The sequence below is a fragment of the Choloepus didactylus genome, chromosome 8 (genome assembly GCF_015220235.1).
Source record: "Choloepus didactylus isolate mChoDid1 chromosome 8, mChoDid1.pri, whole genome shotgun sequence".
NCBI lineage: Eukaryota > Metazoa > Chordata > Mammalia > Pilosa > Megalonychidae > Choloepus > Choloepus didactylus.
This window is the reverse complement of record NC_051314.1, coordinates 76,463,012-76,488,522: the sequence shown is the minus strand read 5'-3', so window position 1 is coordinate 76,488,522 and position 25,511 is coordinate 76,463,012. Positions and strand designations below refer to the sequence as shown.

Below are 25,511 nucleotides of genomic sequence, written 5' to 3'. Positions count from 1 at the left end.
GTATGTGTTTCTTGCTCACTCACAGATAATCTCTAGAAGGATTCACAAGAAACTGGTGAAATTTAATGCCTCCAGAGAGGGGAATTGAGTGGTTGGGAGAGCAGAGTAGAAGACAGAATTTTCCCTGTGAGCCCTTCTGTAACTTTTAAATTTTGTACTATGTGAATATAGTACATTTTCCAAAAGTGTTTCATGATTCTTTAAATAAAGAAAAGAAACCTTCCTCTAAGGAATGACTCTCTCTGACTTCACATCCCACCACTTCTCCAATTTACGCCATACTCCATTGCAATAAATTACTCACCCTTCCCAGAAAGAGACAAGCAGTCTGTGTGACATACACCTGTTTTTGCCTCTGCCGGGAACACCCTTCCTTTCCCATCCTCCTTCTGAAGCACCTCTTTGTCTCCCATTTGCTTGGCTGTTCCTGTCTTTCTCTACAGAAGTTTCTGTAGTGGCTTGAAGCTGTATGTACCCCAGAAAAACATGTTCTTAAATTTAATCCATTCCTGTGGATGTGAACCCATTGGAAGAAGGACCTTTTGATGAGGTTACTTCAGATAAGATGTAGCCCACCTCAATCAGGATGAGCCTTAATCCTATTATTGGAGTCCTTTCTAAGAGAATGAAATTCAGACCAAGAGAGAAAAAGCCACAGGAAGCAAGAGGCTGGACATTGACAGACCCCAGGAGAGAAGAGACAGAACAGGAGATGCCACCATGTGCCTTGCCATGTGAAAGAGGAGCCAAGGATCGCCAGCAGCCAGCTTCAGAACACCGCAGTCTTCAGGGAGGAAAGCATCACCTTGATGATGACTTGATTTGGACATTTTTTCAGCCTCAAAACCAGAGCAAATAGATTCCCATAGTTTAAGCTGAACCATTTCACGGTATTTGCTTGAGCAGGCCAGGAAACTAAAACAGGCCCTGTGCCCACTGGTGTTCTGAACAGGCTTCCACCACTGCCCATTTGTTGCCAGACTCTTTGTTCACATGTCTGTGAACTTCTGGAGGACGGGAACACATATCCTTTATAGTCTGCAACAGAAACAAAGCCCAGAGGAGAATGTGTCTAAGCTGTGGACATCACAGAATCTCTCCCGTGCACCGGCAGAGGCGCCACATCTGGTGTGGGCAGCTCTGCATAGAAGACGTTTTTCTGAATTAGCTCATCAATTAGCTCATCCCTGCCTGACTCAAGAGCTGTACCCAGAACTTTTCTCTAAAAAGTGGACAAAAATTAGATGAAGAATAGGGTGGAATGGAAGGGATAGAAAGTTTTGGGTGTTCTTTTTTGCTTTTATTTTTACTTTGGAGTGAGGAAAAGGTTCAAAAATTGATTCTGGTGATGAATGCACAACTGTATGATGGTGCTGTGCATAACTGATTGTACACTGTGGATGACTGTAGGGTGTGTGAATATATCTCAATAAAACTGTATTTTTTAAAAAGTAAATGAGCAATGGAGTAGAAGGGGAATGGGATGTTTTAGATGTACTTTTTTTACTTTAATTTTTATTTTATTTTTTGGAGTAATGAAAATGTTCAAAGATTGATTGTGGTGATGAATACACAACTAACTATATAACAATACTGTGAACAACTGATTGTACACTTTAGAAGACTGTATGTTATGTGAATATATCTCAATAAAATTGCATTTAAAAAAATTTCCTTTGGCCACTCTGCATTTAGATTGCAACCTTCCAGACTATCTATGGGATGCTGCCCCCAAGACTTTGCAGGGATCTTACGCCAAAAGAGATGTCAGCACTTAATAACCTGGGGGCTTTCTGCAAAGGTGCCTATGATGCATAAGTCTGCCCTTTAAGATTTCTCTGCTCCAGTGGCAGCCACTGGCTTGGTCTGGAGGCCTTGGGAATAACGTCCTTGGCTGTGATCCAGGAATCCCAGGGTCTGGGAAGACACCCAGGTCCACCTGCTTACTGCAGCTTACCCCCACTCTCCTTAGATCACACAAATGTGGGAGCAGGTGGAGACCTGAGAAATTACGTAGGGCCCATCCAGTATCTCCTCATCTCCCCATTTTACAGATGAGAAATTGAGCCCCACCCCCGCCCCGAAAAAAAAAAAAAAGTCTTGCCCAAAGGAGCCCAGCAAGTTCATGGCAGAACTAAGGCCAGAACTCAGGTCTCCTGACCTTCTCCACTTTGCTTTTTCTTCCCTTCTTCTTTTCCTCTATTTCTGTGGCCTTGAGACTTTGGATTTGAAAATAAACACCAGCCAGCTGAGAAAGTGCCTTTCTTTGGGCCTGTAACCTCCTCCTTCTCCTGACCAATCAGGCCTTCCCTGAATGCTTTCTGTTTGGCCTTCTTCTGGGACAAAGGCATGTTACAGTTTACAAATCCCTGGGGGAGTGCCAAGGAAACCCAACCAGAGTCTCCAGCCTTCGTAACCTGAGCAGGACCTGAGGACAGCATGAAGCCAGAAGATGACCCAGGAGTCAGTTCTGCTGCCAGCAATCAGCCCAGATGATGCTGCGATCTGAGACATATCCCTTTTCTGCCTCCCTGCTCCCTCAGAGGTGACCCCAACCCCTTCAGCTGGGCAGAGCGCCCCAGAATTCAGGGCACACTGGAATCACTTGTCCCTTTGCCCCACATAATACTTGTCAAAGAGCCTGTGCTCGTGGGGCCTATGAGGAGGAGACAATCACCAAGCAGGGAACAAAGTCCTATCACAGGGTGGGAGGGGAGGCAGGGAGTCTGTGAAAGGCTGGGAAGAAAGGCCAGTGCCTGAACGGCAGCACCACTCAAAGCCGGGCCGCCATGGATGTCCTCGTCCGACTGCTGCAGCTGCTGGTGCTGCTCCTGACCCTGCCCCTGCACCTGATGGCTCTGCTGGGCTACTGGCAGCCCCTGTGCAAAAGCTGCTTCCCCTACCTGATGGCCATGCTAACCGACAAGGCCAACCGCAAAACGGAGAGCAAGAAGCAGGCACTCTTTGGCCAGATAAAGGAACTTACAGGAGCCTCTGGGACGGTGGCCCTGCTGGAGCTGGGCTGCGGCACTGGTGCCAACTTCCAGTTCTACCCACCTGGCTGCAAGGTGACCTGCCTGGACCCAAACCCCCACTTTGAGAAGTTCTTGAAAAAGAGCACGGCTTAGAACAGGCACCTCCAATATGAGCGGTTTGTGGTGGCTTCCGGAGAGGACATGAGACAACTGGCCGACAGCTCCATGGATGTGGTGGTCTGCACCCTGGTGCTGTGTTCTGTGCAGAGCCCGAGGAGGGTCCTGCAGGAGGTGCAGAGAGTGCTGAGGCCGGTGAGCAGACAGGAGGGGAATGGGCAGGGGGCAGGCAGACACAGCATCAGCCACCCAGGATGGGGAACTTGATGTGCTAGCACATTAGATGCCCCACTCCATCCCCATCTGCCACTGAATAGGAAATAGGATCAGTGCCCAGATGGGGTAGAATGGGATGCTATAGAAGCATCTAACACAATGGGGCAGGGAGGGCCGAGGAGTCAGGGAAGGCTCCCAAAGGAAGTGCTGTTTAAATTGAGATCTCAAGTGGGATAAGGGAGGGGGATGGGGCAGGAGGGAAGTAAAAGAGTATTCTAGGTAGACATAGTAGGGGAAGTAGGATCCAGAAGATTTTTGAAGTGAGTGTGGAAAGAAAGGAGTTTAGGATGGTTGCCAGGCTTCTGGCCTGAGCAACTGAGGGGGTGAGGGGTGGGGTGAAGGTGCCATTTGCTGAGATGGGGAGAATTGGGGGAGAAACCCATTTTGGATTTGTTAGGTCTGAGGTGCCTCTGAGAGAGCCAAGCAGAAAAGCCAGATAGACAGAATTCTGAATCTGAAGCTCAGAAAAAGATATGGATTTGGAAGTCACCAGCTTGTAGCTTGTAAATTCAGAGGCTGGGGGTTGTTGAGATGACCTAGGGAGAGTGCAGTGAGGAGAGCAGAGCTTGAAAAAAGGAGTTAGGTCCAAGGTTCCCCTGGGACTTTTGCTGGGCTGTCCAGGAAGCGGGTAGATGCCTGCGTCCCAGTGTCGGGAGAGAAGGCAGCAAGCCATCTCCATACATACAAAGAGATGTCGGCTCCTGTTTCTCCATCTGTCCTTAAAGACCTCTCATCAGTGGTTCCCACTCAATTACATGATGTTCTTTACAAGGACTCACAAGGACACTACCCTTCTTTACAAGGGTAGGTGTCAGAGGATACACAAAATGTCAGCAACAAGACAGTGTGCTCCATAAACTCACAGACCAGCAACCGTCACTTCGCCAAGAAGTCTGTGCATGCTTGGTCCTCAGAATGGAGGGGAGGTTAGAGGAAGAGAAGAGATGGAGCAGAGAAGTGACACTAATTCTCTTCTCCCTCCCAGAAAGGCGTGTTGTTTTTCTGGGAGCATGTGGCTGAGCCACGCAGAAGCTGGGCCTTCAGGTGGCAGCAAGTTTTAGAACCCACCTGGAAACACATTGGGGACGGCTGCTGCCTCACCAGGGAGACCTGGAAGGATCTGGAGGGCGCCCAGTTCTCTGAACTCCAAATGGAATGACAACCCCCTCTTCAAGTGGTTACCTGTTGGGCCCCACATCATGGGAAAGGCTGTGAAATAACCCTTCCCCAAGCCCCCCAGGCTATCATTCGCTCCCTCCCCTGCTTCCAGTCAGAACAACCCCACCCACCAGCCATGTGACGACGGATCTAGGCAGAGAGAAGCCATTTGCCCCACCACCCCTCCTTCTCTTCTCCCTCTCTTTCCGCAGTGAAAAATAAAAAGACCTATTGCTACCCTGACCAGAGAGAGAGAACAGCCATCCCCCATCATATCCTTAACTGCAAACTTCTGGAATGGCTCTCCCAACTCTTCCTACCTAACCCCTAAGACAGCCCCCCTCCCTTTCCCTTATTCCTGCAGTAGTTTCCCTCCCCTCCTTCTGCCGCTACACTCCTGTGCTTCTAGGAACTGGCTCCGTATGTGCATTCCTGCCAGATCACGTGACCCTCCCTGCCCACAGGCACCTCACTGAGCTGTCAGGGTACCAGAGAGCATCGGGGATCCCCTGGAGACCCTGGGGATGAGGAAGCAAGACCAGTAAAGGAGCCACAGGTTTTGTCCTCAAATATTTTTTAATAAATAGGCAAAACCCACTAAACTGATGCAGCAAACTAAGGTCAGAGGAGAGGGGAACTAGGGAGGGAGGAGCCCCTGAGTCAGGGACGCATCCTCCTCCGACCCTCTAGGCTAAGGCACTTTCGGGGGACAGGTTCTTGGGGTCTTGTTAAACCAAGTGCATGGGAGAAGGAAGGATCAGGGTCCCTTCTCCCCACCTCTGAGTCAGGACACCCTTGCCTTCTTGCCCTGCCCCGCTGCCCCATCCCTGGTACACCCCTCTCACCTCACAGCATTCTAGGGGGAAGTCTGAGGGGAAGCCCTAGTGGGGGGGAGGGGAGGTCTATGCCCCTGAGGAAGCAGATCCTGCCAAATGCTGATGTGACACCAGCAATCCACTCCACCCGCTCCACCCAGGAGCCGCATCTGGGGAGGGGTGGGGGGCCAGGGCTGGGACGCAGGGAGCTAGGCGGAGCCTGGCCCGGGGTGTCCTTCGGGACCCAGGTCAGGGTGCCCATCGGCAACCAGGATGGGGTGGGCATCGGGGCCCTCCCGTCGGGGGCTGCCCCAGTTGCTCCTCAGGATGGTGCCCGTCTTCTCCTCCTTGAACTGCTGCCTGTCTTCCCGTGGAATCTTCACCGCATGGTACTGAGGCACTGTGGCCTTGGGGTACCGTGCCCGCTTGAAGAATCCCATCTGGAAGGACACCAGGCCAAACCATGAGGAGCCAGCAGGGCTGAGGGCCCCAGAGCAGACGCGCAGCGCAATCCAGCTCCTTGCCCTCCCCATCCCCGAGACAGAAAGAAGCAACTGCTGCAGAGAGGAGATAGAAGACCGGCATCTAGTGCAGTGAGAAGCTTCCATAGAGGCCACCACCACTGCTGGATCCCCAGGAGCAGGAGGGGCTCGAGGGGCAGGACCAAGGACATCTCCCTTGGTCCCTGAAAGAGGAGGTTGAAGGTAGAACATCAAGACCTCTGACCCCAAAGGTTTCCACCCACCCATGCTTTTTTAAGAGACCCAATAGACTCCCCAGAATCCAGACGAGATCTGTGGAAGAAAATGGCTTCCTAGACCCTTGCATACTCTGGAGTGATTCCTCTCAACACTCACACACACACACGTACACACACACACACTACGTGTACACCGACAATGGGCAGCAGCCCCCTTAGGACAGGGCTTCTCATCCCTGAATACGGTACCTTGCCCATCCCTGAATGGTGAACATGCAGGTCCTTCCACACCAAGGTGGAGATGTGCCCCTTGCACACTCACACTCCACATGCTCAGACTCCTTCTGCACAGCATCTCCTTGCACAATCATCTCTGCACACTCATGCCCATAGAAAAGACATGCAGGGGACCTCCCCACTCTCCCACATGCTCACACTCCATGGACCCAACCAGCCCTTTGTGCATGCCCACGGCTGTGTACACTCACCCTATAACCTCACCTTTATACAATATTTACCTTCCACCCCGGCTCCTAGGACTCACACCACCTTCATGCCATCTCATTTTTTCACCTTGTACATTCACCAGCTCCTGAATGCTGGGAGCTCTGTGTACTCACACACACACATATCCACACAGGCACACATATTTGCACACACACATGCACACATGTAACAGTTACCCCACAGTCCCCGGACCCCTGACTTCCACAGCCGAGGGCTGCAAAGCCAGATGGGTCCGATGATAGTTGGTGGGGAAAGATGAGCTCTGGCTGCTCCGATGGAAGAAGCCACACTGGGATGTTGGGGGAGGAGGAGGACAAAAGAGGCGGAGAATGGGAAAATTGAGGACAAAATAGGGCCCTTATTTCTGCTCTATCCTCCTTCCATGGAAGCAAGAAGCAGGGATCCTGGGCCAGGTTTCAGGAAGGCATCAACCTCCCCTGAGACTGGCCGGGGTCCCGACAGTTTGGATGCTACTCCAGAAGCTGGTCCACTGCTATCTCGCATTTGCCAAAGGGGGTGCTTGGTCTGTGAATGGTCCCAAGGAGAGGGGGCAGGGGAGAGGGGGTCCCTAAGGAAATGCACAGTTCCATATACAGTACGTGTTTTGGGTGTGACCCCCACCCCCAGTGACGTATGTGATTCCTGGAATTGAGATGTGCATGTGCACCCCAGAGGCAAGTAAGAAAGATTCAAGGTAGAGCCTGGTGGTGACAGTTTCGAGTCCGGCCCTGGAGGCAGTTCCCTGGATGTAATTCTCCATACTCCTTGGGCTTTTTGACCATTTTCCTTTCCAGCATTAACTGCCACAATCTATCTAAATCAGATTACACTTCCTTGCCTCCACTACTTTGCCTACCATAGTGCTTCTGGGAGCCTAGACCTCACTTACCCCATCTCTCCACATCCAAATCCTACTACCCCATCTTCCTCTAAGGCCCAGCTCCTTTCAAGCCTTCCCTCCTCTGGACTCCCACTGCACTTTCTTGACTCATAGCACCTTTTGCCTTGTCCTTAATTACAAGGCTCACCTCCTCCACTAGATTTTTAAATCCCTGAGGACAACATCTACAGCTGATTTACCTGTGAAACTTCCATATACACTAAATAAATGAATGAGTGAGTGTGCTCCTTGAAAGAAAGGCACCCCTGCCGCCTGCCTGGGAGGCCCAGCCCCCACCGGCCACACCCCTCCCCAAGCCTCACCTTCCACATCAGCAGCACCAGCAGCGCCAGCACCAACAGCCCGGCCAGCACGGCCAGGAGGATAACCCACCAGGGGACTCCTTCCGCCACCACAGCCACTGGGTCCAAGTATACCATCACTGGGATCTGGGAAGCAAGGGGTTAATGGAGCAAAAACAGGAGGGAGCCAGAGAGAGGAAGAGAGAGGAGCCCCCTGCCCACCTGCCCAGCCCTGCAGCTCACCACTGTGGAGGCGTCTCTAAGCAGCAGGTTCTTGATGGAGGACTTCACCGTGATGTTGGCTTGGACAATCACTTCCAGGGACTTCACAGCTGAGTACTCCTAAGGGAGAGGGGAAGAGACCCTCCTCCTAAGTGCCTCCTTGCCTCCCTCCTGCCCCCCAGCACCTGAAATTACACATGGCATGGTGTCCAGCACAGAGGGTGTTTCAGCCTCGCTGTATTTGGAGAAGGAAGAGATGGGAGGGGAAGTGAGTCCCAGTGGGGCTGACGGGAAGGAGAATGCTCACCTCCAGGAAGGTGCTGTTCCAGAGGCGGCCCCACACGTGCAGCACAGCTGCGCGGTCAAAGCTGTAGAGCGGGCAGCTGAACACCACACAGTTGGCTGTGCCCCGGGCGCAGTCCTGGGGACAAGGACAGGCAGGGCTCTGAGCTGCTCGGGCCCCACCCCGCCGAGCCTGCCCCACGCCCGGCGCCCTCACAAACGTCATCAACCAGCAGAGTCTGCCGAGCCTCCACTCCATCCCTCCATCCCCCCCACATCTGACCCCCTTTTCCCCTTGCCCTCACTCATATCTCTCCCACCTTCACACCTGGCCCTAAACTCCCTTCCTCCAGGAAGTCTTCCCAAACCAACCCTGCGGTCTACCTGGATCATCCAAAATAGCAGCCTATCCCCAAGAGGGGCCATTTGGCTTTGCAGTGCATGGAAGGGGGTAAAGGGATCTCTTACGTAACAGGAGCAGACTCGCTTCATCAATTGATGCTCATGTTACCTAATGACGGCCCCATTTATTGAGCGCACTACTACCTTCCAGACACTTCTCTCATTTAAACTTCACAACACAGGGGTGTTGTGCATATTATCATCCCATTCTTCAAATAAGGAAACTGAGGAAACTGAGGCTCAAAGAAGCCAAGTGACCTGCCTCAGGTCACACAGCTGGCAAAGCTATTAAGCAGTAAAGAAGATATTTGATATTCTAATATTCAGTAAAGCTGCACTCCTGTGCTAAGCCCAAACCAATGAAGGAGCAGGAGGCTGCCCAGGACTGCTCCTTCCAAGCCTGACCTAAATCCATTAGGCCCAAACCCCACTTAATGACCCATTTGCCTAAAAGTCTTATTATAGTCATCACACTTAGCACACTCCATATACAGAAGACTTGCATTGAGAGTACTTGAATTATTTGAGTCATCTTTTATTTTGCCACTTTTGAGCAGTTCAAAAATAGTCAATTTATCTAAAAGCTTTCTGCCTTGCTTTTTAAGTAAAAGAATCAATTTCAAACTTCTTATTTAAAAAGGAGGCCTTTCAGAGGAAATCAATCATACGGAGAAGATAGGACTAGCCATATAATAGGGAAACCAAGATAACAGAAGTTCACACACACACACACACACACAGGCCAACCCAGAGCCCTCAGTTTGCCTCCTGTCACACTTTCGGGGAAGGGAGGAAGCTGAGGGCCCAGAGGACAGAAAAGAGTGTGGCAGTGGTAGAGGACCACAAAGCTTTCACAACCTAAGCCGCCTTCAAACAGCCTCCTTTACTCTACTGCCCCCCTTCCATCCCTGAGATTCACCCCCTTACAACCAGGCCAAACACCCCCCTAACCCCTGTGCTCACCACAGTCTAGTTAAATCAGATCACACCCCCTGTCTCCAAGGCTGTACCCACCGTGGTCCCTCTGGAAGGCCCAGACCCTTCCCACCTTATGTCCCCACATCCAAATCCTGCCAGGGCCATCCTGGAAGGTGTAAAGCCCGAGAATCTGCTAATTTGCTTAGTGATTCCATTTAAAGAACAAAACTATTTGAAACAAATAGAATAAGGGGAGACAAAACTACTCAAAAGGGATAGACTTAATGAATCATATATGATAAACCGTGATTTTAGTTGTTAGAATATTACAAAACCTAAGTGTTTTGACATTTTGGAAACTAAGCAGATTTCCTTATCCAAATTGACTTTTTTGACCTAAAAAGAGTTCAAAAGAACAAACAGATCTCAAAGGTGGCTAAATATGCCAGTTTGGATGTATTATGTTCCCCAAAATGCCATGTTCTTTAATGCAATCTTGTGGGGGCAACATACTAGTGTTGATTAGGTTGGAATCTTTGAATTAGGCTGTTTCCATGGAGATGTGACCCACCCAACTGTGGGTAATACCTTTGATTAGATTATTTCCATGGAGGTGTGGCCCTGCCCATTCAGTGAGGGTCTTGACTAGTTTACTGGAGCCCTATAAAAGTTCACAAACAGAAGGACCTCAGAGCTGCCGCAGCTTAGAGAGACATTTTGGAGAAAACTATTTTGAACACAACCTAGGAGCAAGCAGATGCCAACCATGTGCCTTCCCAGCTGACAGAGGTTTTCCAGATGCCATCGGTGGTCTTCAGTGAAGGTACCCTACTGTTGATGCCTTTGTTTGGATATTTGCTTGGCCATAAGACTATAATTTTGTAACCAAATAAATCCTCTTTATAAAAGCCAATCCATTTCTGGTATTTCGCATAACAGCAGCATTAGCACACTGGAACACTAAAACTATCCTATCCCCTATAAAATGTAAACTTTCTATTTTATATAAATGTATGGAGAATTGATTGCTCAGCTAACTAACTGGAGTGAGCATCTGGCAGATGTGAGAGGCTCCGTGCAATCAGCAGCTCCTCCTGTGAGCTGTCGTGGACTGTCCTGTCCACTTGCCTTAGGTGTTCGACCGTACGCCTCATGGCATGCTACCTCCCTCAAAACCACCACCCGCTCCATGCCTCCCACCCAAGACATCCTCCACCACGTCACCACCCACACTCCCCATTCTGGCAGCTGCCATGTTTGCCCTGCCCTCACCAGGGTGATGTTTTTCTTCTTCTCAGCAGAAGACACTGGCCACCAGGACGTGCTGGGCTCCAGCTGCTCAGGAGGCTCCTGCTGCTCCGGCTGCTCCAGCTCCCGCCGCCTCCTATCCCTGCTGTCCATGTCCTGGATGCAGAGAGGGAGAACCCAGTGAGTGTCCTTCTAAACCCAGCAATCCAGAAGTCTCACCTCCTCCCCACCACCTTCCTCCAGGCTCACAACCCACACCACACTACCCCAACTCCAATGACACCCTTCCCAAAGCCTAACGCCCCTCTGCCTAAGCCTCACCAGGCGGAGGATGTTGGGCCTGGGAGAACAGAGCCCCTTCTTCCCAGGGCCCTGCCCGCCCTCCAGCTCCACCCGCATGGGGTACAGCAGCCACTTTCCGTTGGCAATCTCATGGGGCCACATGATGTTGAGGAAAGCAGAACCCAAGGTGTTGAGTGACTGGCCTTGGTTGGAGACCTGTGGACGTGCAGGAGCGTAAAGAAAGGGAGGTCAGTTTCGGAACAGAACCTAAATCCCCAGAGAAGGAGGGAACAAGGGCCGAGGGGAGGGCCTCAGGAGGCATAGTTCTAGCAAAGACTCAGGATTCTAGACCCCACCAGGCACCAGTCCCTCCCCACACCAAATCCAGGAAAACCTGGAGGTATCACTGGGAGGTGTGAGGGGAGGCCCCAGCCAAGCAGGGGCAGATCTGGGAAAAGACATCAAACCACCCCCCTGTTCCCATCCCCCAGCTGAGGCCTCCTCAACAGAGAAGCTTCTCTGGACTTTCATGTCCTCCCCAGACCAATGGGGTGAGATGGCCAGTCAGGGGATGACCAGAATATAGTCAAGTAAGGCTCCAGCACAAACACCTGCCTTAGGCAGGTTCCAGTCCAGAGGAAGGGCAGAGGCCATGAACTTCCTGGATGACCAGCCTCCGTATGGTGGAAGAACCCCAGCCCTTGGAACATCTCCCAGCCTCCCCTCTGTGCCAAGAAGAGAGGGGGCCATGGAGGGACCACAAATCAAGCCACTTACCGTGACTTCATACTTGACCTTGCTGCCCACATCCCGCTCAGACCGCATGGCCCTCTCGCCCCTCACCACACCGGAGAAGAAGAGTTGCTGGGGGGTGGCCACCCTGGTATGGGAGGGGTCAAAATAAGGGCTGAGAAGGCCTGGGGCCTGGCCGAACGGAGGGCCAGGAAGGTAAGGCCAGGCAAGGCAGAGTTCAGGCTGGGGTTTGGGAGTAGCAATGCCCCTCTTCCCTTCCCCTGGAGGTGCTCAATGAACTTACCCTGTGATGGACAGTGGCAGCTCAATGAAGACACGTGCTCGAGCAGAGACTGGATGTAGCTCCTGCTCACTGATCCTGGTGTGTGGGCAGGGGCAGGCATGGGCAGTGAGCACAGGCACCACCCCAAGGGGCCTCAGGCAGAGGCAGCAGAGCCCCTTCCAGGTGGATGCCAATCTGACTGACCCCACCTTCACCCACCCTGGCCCCACCAGGCTTACGTGGCCAACAGCAGCTCCACCTCCAGCTCCGTGGTCTCAATGGTGATCCCCGAGGTGCTAAGAATGAGGTAGAAGGTGACCTGGGCCAAGGGTGGGGTGAAAATGTAGTCAGGGGGGTGCTGGGGGCTTCAGGAGGGGTCAAGGGTTACAGCACCACCCAGAGGGGCATAAGGGCAGACATGCCCACCTGGGCCCCTCTCTTCATGGGGTTCCCCAGCTCACACTCGACATGGGAGGCATTGTCATTGGACAGGCAGAGTGGCTTCTCCTGGGTGTAGGGAGAGAAGGAGAGGTCAGTTTGGGCTACTGGAGCCCTTCCAAGAGCCCATCCCACCAACGCTGCCCCAGGCCCTCACCGCAGGATCCAGGGCCCGGACTCCTGAGTAGTGCAGAGAGGCAGGGAGGGTGACCAGGAGCTGGGCTTCATGGGCGTCATCCCCGTCGGCCTGGGGCTGGGCTGGGTCCGAGGGCAGGTTGGTGACCTTCAGCTCCAGGCCAATGAAGGGCTGCCCACTCAGTGCAAATAAGGCTGTGGTGCCATCTGCATCCCTGGAGGGTCAGACCCCACTCCCTCTAAGATCTAAATACCTTCCTCTGACTCTCCCACTCCCAGCCTCCCTCCCCCAGTGCACGCTGCCCTGCCTCCACTCCCTGAGCCTCTCCTCCCATCCCAGGCCCCTCAAGTCTCCTTTCACACCAGTTCATGCCTAAGATCTTAACATGCTGGAGACAACTCCAGGCTGGGAGTCAGGGGACGGCCATTCTCATCCCAGCTCCACCACTTACACGGACAAGTAACTTAACCTCTCTAGGTCCCACTTCTCCACCCACAAAGTAGTACTAATAATAATCCCTACCTCACACGGTTGTGAAGACTGGGCAATGTGATGCATGCAAACTGAATAACTGAAGGACTGTTATTCCTTGCCAGGGAGCCCCCGTGGGCCCCGGGACCAGTCTCACTCCACAGCCATCTGAATTACAGCAGGTCCTCCTTGGCCTTCACCTTCTCCCTGCAGGTTCAGCCCCTCCCTCTGCCACGTCCTCCCGAAGGGGCTTCCTTCCATTCCTTGAACTCTTGCCCTCTCACCCCACCCCATCCTCCCCCTCACATGGGCAGAGGCTGGAATTCCGTGTCGCTGACCCGGGCACAGAAGCGGGCCTGGACCAGCTGCAGGTTGCTCTGGCAGATCTTGTCCTCACCACAGCCTTGCTTCAGGAAGTGGATCTGGAGGGAGATTTGAGGAGACGAAGGGGTGAATGTGTCACCAAGGGATGTAGTGGGGTGGATGACATAGGATTAAACAACCTGTGCTCAACTCTTAGATCTGCCACTTACTAGCTGTGTGATATTGGGCTAGTCACTTAACCTCTCTGAGTTGTGCCTGCCATCAGTAAAATGATGGACATATTACCATGCTGTGGTAGAGACTAGCAGGCTGGCACACAGCTGGAGCACAGGAGTGACCATGAGACTGACTTCCAGATACTAGTCTGAAGAGAGGTGAGGGGTTCCACTTCCAGACCAACCATGAGACCCATGCATGGAACTTCATGCCACTTCCCCTTTCTGCTGACTGGGATGAAGATATGTTAAGGAACTTGGTGGACACATTTGAAGATGGAAGAGCCCCCACCATCCTGGGCCCTTGAATGGTTGGATGGAGGACCACTGTCAGTCATTTGGACTGTTTTACATTTGGGGGTCTACTTGTTATAGCACCTAGAGATAGAGGGAACTACTGGGATCAAATACACAAAAGAGCTTTGTAGCTAATAAATGGGTCAGTGATGAAGGATCATGATTATTTCCCCTCCCAGCTTCTTTTCCTGGGCCATACCAGAACCCAGACTTACCTCTGCGCGCTGGGTGCTGGGCTGGTGGGCATTGAGGATGGGGACCACTGGGGGAAGCCCCTGGCCAGGGGCCTGTCGCCGGAGCCGAGAGGTCTGGAGACTGTAGGACAGGGTCACCACAATGGCCCGAAGCTTATCTTTGACATTCTCCTGGGAAGGGAAAGACGGACATGGATCCTGGAACAATCCCCAGACCCCAGCTCTGCCCAAAGCCCCAGCCAGACCTAGGAGAGATTCTGAGACATGGAAAGAAGCTTAAGGAGATGAAGGAAAGAGGTAGAGAACTGAGCAAGGAGGAGGGAGAGAGACTGGGGTAGAGAAGGGAGGAGACACAGGATTTAGGGCTTTGAGGGTCAAATGTGACAATGGATCCTGCCATCTCCATCTCCAGGGAGCACAGAACTTGATAGGAGATGCAAAAAGGCAGCAGGTAAGGAGGAGGTAAGCCCCTAAGGGAGGTTTCCCAAAAGTCTACATCTTAGAATGAGATGTGAGTGTGTTATGGAGGAGGAAGCTGAGAGGAATCGAGGAAATGAGGGAACGACAATGACCCTTGGAGGCCCAGGGGTCAGTGTCCACCTGCAGCTGCAGCATGGCGTCTCCGCAGACCCGGTCATGCTGGTGCTTCAGCCACACAGTGCCCGAGGCCTGGTGCTTGGGGTCATCCAGGCCACGGTTCAGGAAGGTCACTCGGGGGACCTGGCCCCGGAGCCTCCGGTCTGTGTCCCCATCTAACACGTAATCCAGGGCTGTGGCATGCGGGGAAAGGAGAGGAGCCAGTGAGCCGAGGAACTGCTCCAATCTAACTCCGTCCCCATGGTGCCCTTCTCCCCACTTCAGAGTGACCCTCCCTGGAAACCCAATGGGATGAGATTGTGGGACCGGGGACCTCACTCACCCACAGCAGGGCTGTAGCTGCTGGGAGATGCGATGTAGCTGAAACACACCCTGAGGTCCATACTGTGGGAGGCAAAGGGCAGCTCCTGAGCCAGGCAGACTGGTGGGCCAAGAACACAACCCCCACCCTGCCCACTCCTGCCAGCCCCAGCCCCCAGCCCCAAACTGGGGAGGGAAACCTTCCCTAGCCCTCCCCTGGGATCCAGCCTCACCAGACCGAGTGGCCATCAGCACAGTTGGGTTGTTCTAGGTCGATGGTTCGAGGGGCAATGAAGAGCTCCTGGGAGACGTGGAGGACAGGTCTGGCTCTGGGGGAATGGGGGGATGAGGGGATGAGGAACATTAGAAATTAGGCTGGGAAAGCATGCAGTTGGGAAGAGTCTTCAGCATCAGACTCAGCAGTGGGAGTGGAAATTACAGGAAGGGGGTGGTGGCCTCGGCGAGGGAGAAGGCAGAGCAGAGGAAGGGGCTCACCTGAAGAGCACAGCAGTGTCGGCCAGGGAGCCCACCAGCAGGTCAGGGTAATGGTTTCCATCCACATCCAGGCCCCCCGACAGGGAGTAGCCGAAGCTCTTTATGCCCACGGCCTCACCCTCCAGCACCTGGGGGACCAGACAGTCAGCCTCCCCCAGCCCCTCTGCCCCCAAGTCCTCTGCCTCCCAGGCCCTCCTCGGCTATGCCCCCCTGATCCCCCCATGCCCATTCCCTCATCCCAGCCACACTCCTCTCACCTGTGAAGGTTTGAGAACAAGCCCCAGGCTGCTCCCGTGATAGATAAAGACTTTCCCATCCCCATCAAAGGGAGCACCCACTGCAATATCTGCAGGGTATGGGAGAAAGGCAATCAGACCAGGGGACAGAAAGGGGGGTGACAAGATCCAGGCCCCAACTGTCCTGCAGGCCACTCAGTCCTATACAGTAGGTTTTCTATTTTATTGAAAGGCTACTAAGTCCCAGGCACTTTACATCCATCATCATTTATCCCCTAAGCCACTCTCTGCAGATAGGACTAGCTCAGAAAGGTTAAGTAACTTACCCAAGGCCACCAAGCTGCTAAATGGTAAAGCTCAGATGAGAGCCCAGCCTCCTTCTCTCCCTGGGTCCTCAGAAGATGACCCCCAGAACTCTGAGCCACTTCTGCACCCCTTCTCAGCCCCTCCCTCCACTGAACCTTTCCAGTCCCCAGCCACACCTGGGAAGCCATCTTGGTTGAGGTCCCCCAGGACAGTCAGGCTGATCCCGAACATGGAGTCAGTAGAGCCGCAGAGCCGGAGAGGGGAGACCCCAGCCCAGTGACCCCCTTGGTTCATGTACACATACACAGCACCCCCCAGCTCTTCTTGGCGCTCAAAGAAGTAGGGGGCACCCACTACCAGGTCTGGCCAGCTGTGGAGAAAGTGGGATGGTCAGTGGGGGGTCCTCCATGGCCAGGCGAGTCAGGGGGAGATACCAGGGGCCCCTCATCCCTCCTGGACCCACCCCTCAGGCTGCACCCCCGTCTGCCCCCCTCACCCATCACTGTTGAGATCAGCCACGGCCAGAGAGTAACCGAAGCCAGAGGTCAGGCGCTCCCCTGACAGCACAACTTCGGGCACCAGGCGGCTGGCACTGTCCTTACGCAGAATGACCACAGCACCCTTGTGGTTGGCACGGGGGGCACCTGCCACAAAGCTCAGCTCCTCTGCACGCACCAGCCCCTTCCCCGAGTCAATGGAGAAACCTGGGTGACAGGTGGCTTACTGAGTACTCCCCACAGTGTCCAGAAGCCAGGGGGCATCACAGCTCCCTCCACCCTCACCCCCTCCCGACAGGTCTGGAGACAAAAGGCAGAGGTGCCCCCCAAGTTATCACCACCACAACTGGCAGCCCTGCCACACCCGCCCGGCCCAGAGACTGGAGCTTGGCAGGAGACGTGCAGTGAGGTCAGCCTCAGGGACTGGGGAGGAGAGAGAAGGGCAGTGGCCGAGAAGACAGGATGACTGGGCTAGAGGAGGTTGAGCACAATGGCGGGACCTGAGCCAGAGGCACCACCCACCCCCATTCCCAGGGGACAGAGGAGAGGGCATGCTCCCTCTCCCATCTCCACACCCGAGGAGGCCCCCAATCCCACCCAATGCACCTTCTTTGCCCCCACCCCCACCATCGTGGCAGGGAGAGAAAGCTTTCACAGGCAGGGAGCATGGGGTGACAAGGGAGAGTGGGGACGAGCTTGATTCACCCAAACATCTCCCAAGTCTCATTCCCGTCTCCTCTGCAGAAGGGAGGCAGGTGAGACAATGAGAAGAACTTACCAACAAGGCTAGTCCTTTCTCCACTATGTGCCCACCATCCATCCCTCAGAGAAATTCCCCCTACAGAGCTAACCTCCTTCCCTCCCATGACATGACAATCTCAGCCATGTCCCTCTCAGGCCGCCTGGATCTTCCTCCGTAGAGACCCTTTGTTCCAGCCCCTGAGGCTGTTACTCTCGGGGAACTCCTCTTCTCAGGCCAGGTCATCGGGCCAGCTCTTCTCTGTCCTTTGGGCCCAATGTGTGCTAACCTGGATGTGTGTGTTGGGTGTGGAGTGGCGGGGAGTGGGCAGGAAAGGATGTGTTCCCTAGGCGGGGAGGGGAGGCCAGGGCCAAGCCCCCAGGGTCCAGGGGGGCATGGGTAGCAGCTTACAAACCTAAGTAGCTATTCAGGGCCAAGTCTCCGGCTGGTCCTGGGAGCCGGTCAGCAGGGTCCAAAGTTTTATACACCAGCTGGTCAGGGTCTGAGCTATCAATGTTGGTCACAAAGAGCAACCCTGCGGCGGGGTGGGGAGGGGGCAGACACCAGGGAAGGGACATCCAGAGGCGGAGCCACAGAGCGGGGAAACAGAGCAGGACAAACAGGCCAGAAGAAGGCGGAAGAGGAAGACATGGAGAAAGAAAACGAGAGAGACGAGAGAGACGAAGAGGCCACAGAGAGAAGAATCGGAGGCAGAAAAAGTGGGTGCGAGGCAGAGACCGAGACAGAAGGATGGGAGTGTGGAGAGGGAGGGTAAGAGAAAGGAGCAGAGGGTTAGAGTGGCTTTGGGCCAGGAAGGGGTCCCTACCAAAGTAGCTGTTGGCAGGGACCGGGATGAGGTGGGGGTCTTGCTCCTTCTCACCCCCTGCCTCGTAAGGCCCGTCGTCCAGATCTGCCAGGTCCGCTGAGCCCTGAGCACAGAGCTCTACCCTGGCCGTGCCTGCAAGGACAGACCTGTTAGTGGCCAGGGCAGGGGGTGAGGAGCAACCCTCAGGCCGCACAGAGTTAGACAGGCACCTGGAGATGCCCCTCCTCTCCTTTCCAGCCCTACCGCCACCCCCTCCCAGCCCAAGCTTCCAAGGACCCCCCTGACTTGGCATCACACTCACCGAGAAGCTCAGCCAGCGGCAGCGTGCGGAGATGGGAATGGGAGTGATGAGGGGCGGGCTGGCGTGATGGAGCATGCAGGGGCCAGCCGGGCGGACAGACCCAGCCATGCGTGGGGGGCCCATGCCAGCGTGTTGGGGAACACTTGGCCATGCGAAGGAGAGGACATACTCTCGTTCACGTGTGTGCTCAGGTGATGGGGTGGAGGGTGTGGCTGTGCCCAGGGCTATACGGCAGGGAACATGTGGTCATGCTTGGCCATGTGCTGCCCCCACTGCAGTCTGTGGGGTCCCCTCCTCCCCGCCCTGAGGAGTGACTCACCCTTCCAGTTATAGGTTCCCGGGGCTCCAAAGAGCAGGTAGTGGCTGTCCGGGGAGAAGGTGGCGGCAGTGCCCTGCTGGCAGAACCCAAATTGTTCATGGCCCTGGGGACGCCCCTCACAGAACTTCCACTCCCCACCGTCCAACTCATCGTGGACAGCCAGGTCCTGGCTTAGCACGAAGCAGCGGCCAATCACGTCCCGCGTCTCCAGGATCTGGTCCACTCGCTGCCGCGCCTCGTATCGGTGTGCACAGGTCTGTGGGAGGAAGGATAAGGGGGCATTCCCCCATGTGGGCCAGAGATCTGCTTGAGCCACACCGGCCATATGCAGACATTCAGCATACGCTGTGGGACACACACACACACACACACACACACACACACGCACACTCACACACACACTCCTCCGACGGCATCACTTGGGCAACCACCACCCAGCCCAGAGTTAGGCAGGTACATGGAGAGCCCAATAAATATCCCAACTGCACACACTTCCTTGCCCTCTCAGGAAGAAGTCCTTGTTCCACACTGCCTTTCTGGTCACCTCACATGTGGCTGTTCCCCAATAGGCCAAGCTTGGTCCTATCTCTGGCCCTCTGGAAGTGCCACCACCTCACCTGCAAAGAATTTCCTCCCTTTCCCGTTCCTCACCTGTAGGAGCCTTTTGTCTCCACTCCTCCTCTGGACTTTTATAGGCTGGTGGCTGTACTGGTCACTTAACATTAACCGTATTCTGCCCCATAGTGACTTGTATTATTAAATGTGTGTTTGCGCATGTTTGTGAGAGAAGATAGAGACACAGAAAAAGATTGAATGAAAATCTCCATAACTATAAAGTAGGCTATTTGAGGCAGGTACCAGGTTTTTCCCTGTCTTTAGACATCCTCTCTCAGTAAGTACAACACTCCCTGATGCTTACAAGGTTCTCAGTAAGAGTTTGACAAATGGATGGATAGAGGGATGGTTAGATGTTTTTACATTTGTAAGAATAGAGACCAAGTCTTACACTTTCTTATATCTCCCTGAGGTCCTGGCAATCACACTCTGTACTCAGCCTGTGTTCCGTAAGCACACTTGTGCATTTGCACACCACACATGCATGCGCACACACACACCGCCCTGCATGCAATCACAAGTGGTACTCACCACAATCTTGCCCCCAGGCCCCTGGCTCTGCACACTGACTCCCAACCACTGGTTCTCCTTGCTCTCCTTTTGCACATCAGCTGCAGGCAGGACACAGGGAATTAGGGAAGGAAAGAGGAAAGCCAAATCCTCTCCTCCCCACCTCATGTGCTTCTCCCATTCTGCCCTTCTGCCCCTGCAGGGCCCGCACCTCCCCGGTCGATGTCCACTCTGTAGCAGTCCGTCTCCTCCAGGCTGAGGGGGCATGCGAAGAGGCCTCCCGTGCGATTCGCATGCTGCCCGGGCAGAGCCAGGGCCTGTGGAGCGCCCACCAGCAGCCTGTATGATGGGTCAGGGCAGGAGTTAGAGGTCAGGGTGCCAGGACCTCCCCAGAGCTGCCGAGGCCCTACCTCTCAGCACCGAGCAGAGTGTTTGAGGACGAGGAAGGGCCAAAAGTCTGTTTCCCAAGTCCTGCGCAGGAGTAAATTAATACACTTGGCCATGCAGCCATCCTGCTGCATATGCACATACTATCTGGATGAGGGCCCAACATGCATAGTAGATGCAAACACACACACACTTACACACTTACACACATACACACACAAACACGCCAACCCAAACTGTCTGGCCAGTGCTGATGGTTTGAAAGAACCGCCTGTTCCCAGCACCTGTTCCTGACCAGGCCTTGCCTACTCCCTGCCTGGCCCCAGCCCCAAGCCCTGCCCTCCTCACCCACCCCAGTCCAGTTGAAACACTGCCAGAAATGCCAAGAATGCTGAGCAAAGTAACAGGGGCTGGGACCAGCGCCACAGGGTGACCCAGGGACCAGCTTCAGAGGCCAAGCAAGAGGCTACATGTGGGCCTGCTTCCCCCTGATGAGGGCCCTTGCAAAGACACCCCCACTGCAACCCCGCAGCTCTGCCAGCCCAGGACTCCGTCAGTCTTTCACAATCTTTCTAGCTGGCATGGAGGTGGGGACAAGTTTCCCATCCTGTCTCCATCCCACCCCCATTCTCCTCCCCACCCAGAATCCCCTTGCCCGCTCCTCTTCCTTCTCCTCCACGTATCCAATTATCTTTCCCTTTCCTCTCATCCCCAACCCTCTCCCCTAACCCCACCCCCACCCCCACAACTCATTCCCAGCTACAACTTTCTTGGCAGAACAATTTTCCACGATCACAGCCAAAGCTTCTTCCCTGGGGGGAGGGCTGTGCTGGGAATGGAGGCTGCCTGGGTCCCTGGGGGCTAGGAGTGAAGGGGGGTGCAGTGAGGTGACTGACGCCCAGCTGACTACACGGATCCTCTGAGAGAATCACAAGTCACCGAAGGGCACACCTTGAGGCCCCTCTCTCATGCTCTTTTCTCCATCTCCCTTCCTGTGGGGCGAGGCACAGGCCATGGCAGACGGTAACACAGGCGGGCATCTACCGCAGCACGGCACCAGTTCTTATGGGCAGGGGGAGAGCGCAGAGCCCTGCTCCTTTCCCACAACTTCTCTGCGCCCTTAGCAGCTGTCATCCCATGTCAGAGTCAGTGTCAAGAGAGAGAAGGGGGGTGGGGAGGGATAGGGAAGGGAACGTACCTTCGGCATTCATTTAGCAGCTATTTATTGAGATCCCATCATATGCCAAGCCCTGTGTCAGGCACTGGTGCACCCACAACAGGTCAGGCCCCCAGCTGGATGCCAGGGGTATGTGGAGCTAATGTTTACCACTCTCTGTGTATGACCATCACCAGGCTAGGCATGTTACATGTAATACATCATTTAGTCTTTACAATGATCATACAAGATCTGATTTTATCTTTCAGATGAGAAGACTCACTCAGACACCTGAAGCAGCAATGCTGGGATTTGAATCCACACAGCTCCAATACTCATACCTTTTCCATGATACCCAGTGACTGACCAGTCTCCAGAACACCAAGACAGATCCAGGAAAGGAGGAGGAGGAAGGGAGGGTACCCAGAGCAGAAAAGGAAACCAGGTGACCAGGCCCCATGCCAACAAATGCCAACCTTCAAACAAGTCAGCAGTGCCCCTCATCTGTCCAAACACAAGGAAGGCCCTTTCTTGGAAGACAGAGGCCATCTTATTCAACTTCCTGCTTGCCCCATAGGAGGCAACAGGATGCATTTGCAGGACCCACACTTCATGTGTGGTTCACAGAAACACCCAGGGCTTCAGATGGCCCGAGCATAGCTGAGCACCCAGAGAAGCCGTCAGTCAGCGTTCAACGCTCACCTCTCCCCTGGAGGGAGGAGAGGAGGGGCCCACATTGAGGAAAGAGGCAGAGTGCATAGAGATGCCCAGCCCCATTTTTGGCAGAGACCAACCCAGCCCTCCTGGAATGAGTGTCCACACCCAGCTTCTCCACTCCCCCCACCTCTGACCCAGCCACACATCCCTTCCTGGCTTCATCCCATAAGCCCCAGCTAACCCAGGCCACTGGACAGAACAGTAACCACAGCTGTAGCCACTGCAGAAAGAAAAGGAAAAACTGTTGGCAATTGGGAACAGAGGACCCCTTGGAAGCCCAGCTAAGCAGAAGCTGAGAAGTAGCCCACTACCACCGCACCTCTCAATTCTCCACACACTCCAGGGCTCCTGCCTACATCCAGCCCCTCTTTGAACCAGTTCAATCTGGGTGGCCTTCTGGGGAGGGTGCTTGGCCAAACCTTTGGATCCAGGATCACTGTAAGGTGCTAAAACTGTTCCCTAGCTCTGTGGCTCACAGTACAAGAATAACAGTAGTCTTAACACTCTCATAGCACTTCCTATGGGGCATGTGCTATTCTAAGCATTTTATATTTATTGAGAATTCTTTTAATCCACCACAACAATCCTATATGGTAGCACTATTATTTATCTCCATTTTACAGTTGAAGGAAATAAATGATGCTGAAATCACAGTACAAAGTAAGAAGGTTAGACCTCAGAGTCTCATCCAGCTGAGGAGCCAGATTGAAATATCAGAACAGGCAAGAAGGTCTTTCAATCAGTGAATTCTGGGAAGGTGATGTGCAACTCAACAGCTAGGGACTTAGCAAGGTACCTTGCCTTTCCTGTGCCACCAAAGAGCAGAGTGCCCCCCTGTTGGAGCAAAAGCAGGGTCAGGTCCCTCTGGGGACTCCCTCAGCTTGGCTCTGGGAGACAGATTCAGGGGCCACGTTCAGAGAGGAAGGGGAAACGGCTAGACACCGAGCTATTAAAAATAACCTAGAATTTGCCTGGAAATAGTTCAGAGAGTTGAGCATGTCCTAAAAAGGCCTCCAAGTCCTGGAGCTCTGGCAGATGGGGGAAGGAGGGAAAGAGGGAGGGAGGAAGGCAGAGATGAGGGAAGAAGCAAATGGCAGTCTGAAGAAGAGGTAAAGTTGGTTGCTGTCTATTGCCCCCCAAGTGTTGGGGGCCACTGACCCTGCTCCCAGATGACAGAGATAATGGAAGAAGAAAGATTGGAACCACCCCCACCTCCCTCGTGGGGAAGGAGAAGTGGGCTCCTGTCCCTGCCCTCTGCCCCCAGGTCAATAATAAGGGTGAGAAGACAGTCCCAGCAGATGGCACTGATCCCAGAAATGGACACTTTATGTGGTTTACACTCTAGCCATGGAGAGAAAAGCCCCCTGGCAGGAGGGAGCAGGAAGTCTTCTTGCCGTTCTCATCTCTCTTTAATTAATGCATGTAGCTAGAGCTAAGGGTACAGGAAGCATCACCAGCCACAGATCCCACATGCAAGTGTGTCCATTTCCCATGGATCCTGAACTGATTAGAAAAGAACTAGAATTGTCCTCTTCCCCTCACACTTTCCCATCTTCCCCCAATGCTGAGCCTCTTGGAGCAGCCTGGCCAGCATCCTTCCTGGATGTGCCTCGCTGCAGCAGTGGCGGCTGCTGCTGCTGCTGCTGCTGCTGCTCCTACTACTTGAGGGCTCTGTTTTCTGCCACTCTCTATCACCAAGTCACCTACTGCCAGTTGCCAGACCTCCCAGGTGCTCTCCCAACCTTCCTGTGGTCTTGGCCTTGAGCCACAGAATTGGCAGCTCTCTCCTACCCTCATTCCATCCCACGGCAATGCTCTGGCAGGAGGGTATTTCTGGAATGCCATCCTTCCCATGGCACCCTCAACCTTTCTGCCCTTTCTCTCTCCTCCTGGCCTAAGCAGAGACGGGATGGTCAGCCTCCCTTCCTAGGGAATTCAGCCCTTTGAAGAAGGGTAGGGCCTACTTCTTCAAAGGCTGGAGCAAAGATGCAAGTTGGAGGAAAAGGCAGAAAGAGACAGCTCCCTGCCAAGACAAGAACCTGACTCTCCAACCCATCTCCAGAGCAGGACTCTGGGTCTCAGGGCCTGGGAGGATGGCTGCAGACCCAAGGCTCTAAGTCGGGGTGTGGGATATGTGTGGGCAGCCTAAGATTTGGTGGGTTGGAACATTGAGAGACGAGGTGGCCCGGGACTAGGCGAAGGGGGATCTAACGGCTCAGGCAATGGGGACTCTGGGCGGGTACGGTGACTCACCAGCTTTGGGGTCGTGGCTGCAACTGCCGGTGCAGGGCCACAGAGAAGCCGAAGAGGCTGCCGGGCTCTCCCTCCTTGCGCAGGGCGCCCATCACGTCCAGATTGAAGGCGACAGTTCCTGGGAAGAGCAGTCCGGGGAGCAGGAAGCCAAGAAGGTAGCGAAGCCCAGGACCCCCCCAGGGACCGCGGCCCGGAGTCCCGGCCATAGGGCGAACTCCGCGCGCGCCCCACGAGCGCCGGGGAAATCACGCGCGCCCCGAGCCTCAGGTCTCCCCAGACACGCCTCTCGTCTCCTAAGTCCCGCTGGTCTTCTAGGGGTCTCGCAAGCTTTCGCCTCGCCACGCCGTCCTCCGCTACCAGGACTGCAGCCGCAGCAGCTCGGGCGTCCACTCCGACTCCCGCCTCCTCTAACCCCGGGTGCCACCCGGGCCCCACCCTCGGCCCCGCCCCTCGCTCCCGCGGCAGGTGGAGGCTCGAGGGCGTCGCAATCGGGTGCCCCCAGCCCACCCCGGCCCCATCCCGGCCCCGCCCCCGCCTGCGCACTCCTCCCCTGCCCTCCCCCGGGCATTGCGGGTGCGGGGTGGAGGCGGCGCCCAAGAATGGGGAGGGAAGAAGGATAGAAAGACGGGGCCGAAAAAGAGAGAGGGGGTAAGAGATGAGAAGTGTGATATGGCTAAAGGGCAACCTAGAAGAGAAATATGCCGATAGGAGAGGAGATGAAAGGGGAGCGTTCCTGGGCCTGGGTCCCGAGCCGCCCCTGAATGCCCTCTGCCCCCCGGGGTCACGCAGAGCACCCCTTGTGCTGTTCCAATCAAACCATCCCCCACCCCATCCCACCGCCCTCCCCAGAGCCCGGCAGTGACAAAGGCAACACTAGCCACGTTCTGAGCAAGACCGAGGCAAGGAGGAGAGAAAAGCTCAGGAGGTATGGGAAGGGGAGCAAAGGAGGCAGGTAGGAACAAAAAGAAAAGAGAAAGAGAAAAGAGATGGAGAAAGAAAGGAAGAGTTTGATCAACAAGGAATGGAATGAAGGGAGAAAACAAGGAAAAGACAGAGAGCAGTGCTGGAAGAGGACTGTTGGAA

The 25,511-nt window shown here is 54.4% G+C and overlaps 2 protein-coding genes across 11 annotated transcripts; one reads left to right on the top strand and one right to left on the bottom strand.

Annotated features, from left to right (window-relative positions):
• The first annotated feature begins 2,690 nt into the window (after nucleotides 1–2,690).
• On the top strand, nucleotides 2,691–4,841 carry METTL7B (methyltransferase like 7B). The gene is given in 3 exon segments (XM_037847242.1): nucleotides 2,691–3,287; nucleotides 4,354–4,535; nucleotides 4,537–4,841. Coding segments are annotated over 3 exon segments (732 nt in total). The 5' UTR covers nucleotides 2,691–2,789; the 3' UTR covers nucleotides 4,589–4,841.
• A 242-nt stretch (nucleotides 4,842–5,083) lies between these two features.
• ITGA7 (integrin subunit alpha 7) lies at nucleotides 5,084–24,837 on the bottom strand. Of its 10 annotated transcripts, XM_037847134.1 has the most exons (27): nucleotides 24,429–24,785; nucleotides 20,127–20,254; nucleotides 19,937–20,016; nucleotides 18,791–19,046; nucleotides 18,171–18,302; nucleotides 17,760–17,879; nucleotides 16,605–16,812; nucleotides 16,285–16,478; nucleotides 15,824–15,912; nucleotides 15,567–15,694; nucleotides 15,305–15,400; nucleotides 15,094–15,155; nucleotides 14,775–14,944; nucleotides 14,196–14,345; nucleotides 13,451–13,566; nucleotides 13,196–13,312; nucleotides 12,695–12,887; nucleotides 12,526–12,606; nucleotides 12,339–12,418; nucleotides 12,121–12,195; nucleotides 11,862–11,964; nucleotides 11,124–11,300; nucleotides 10,827–10,958; nucleotides 8,260–8,373; nucleotides 7,974–8,072; nucleotides 7,752–7,877; nucleotides 5,084–5,781 (listed from the first exon to the last, which is right to left on the bottom strand). In XM_037847134.1, the coding sequence occupies exons 1-27, from the start codon at nucleotides 24,632–24,634 to the stop codon at nucleotides 5,551–5,553; spliced, it is 3,663 nt and encodes a 1,220-aa protein (XP_037703062.1). In that variant the 5' UTR covers nucleotides 24,635–24,785; the 3' UTR covers nucleotides 5,084–5,550. The 10 variants fall into 10 exon arrangements, with proteins under 10 accessions (XP_037703062.1, XP_037703059.1, XP_037703063.1 ...); XM_037847131.1 differs by having other exon boundaries at nucleotides 17,760–18,302; XM_037847135.1 differs by lacking the exon at nucleotides 13,196–13,312.
• Between the last annotated feature and the right edge of the window lie 674 nt (nucleotides 24,838–25,511).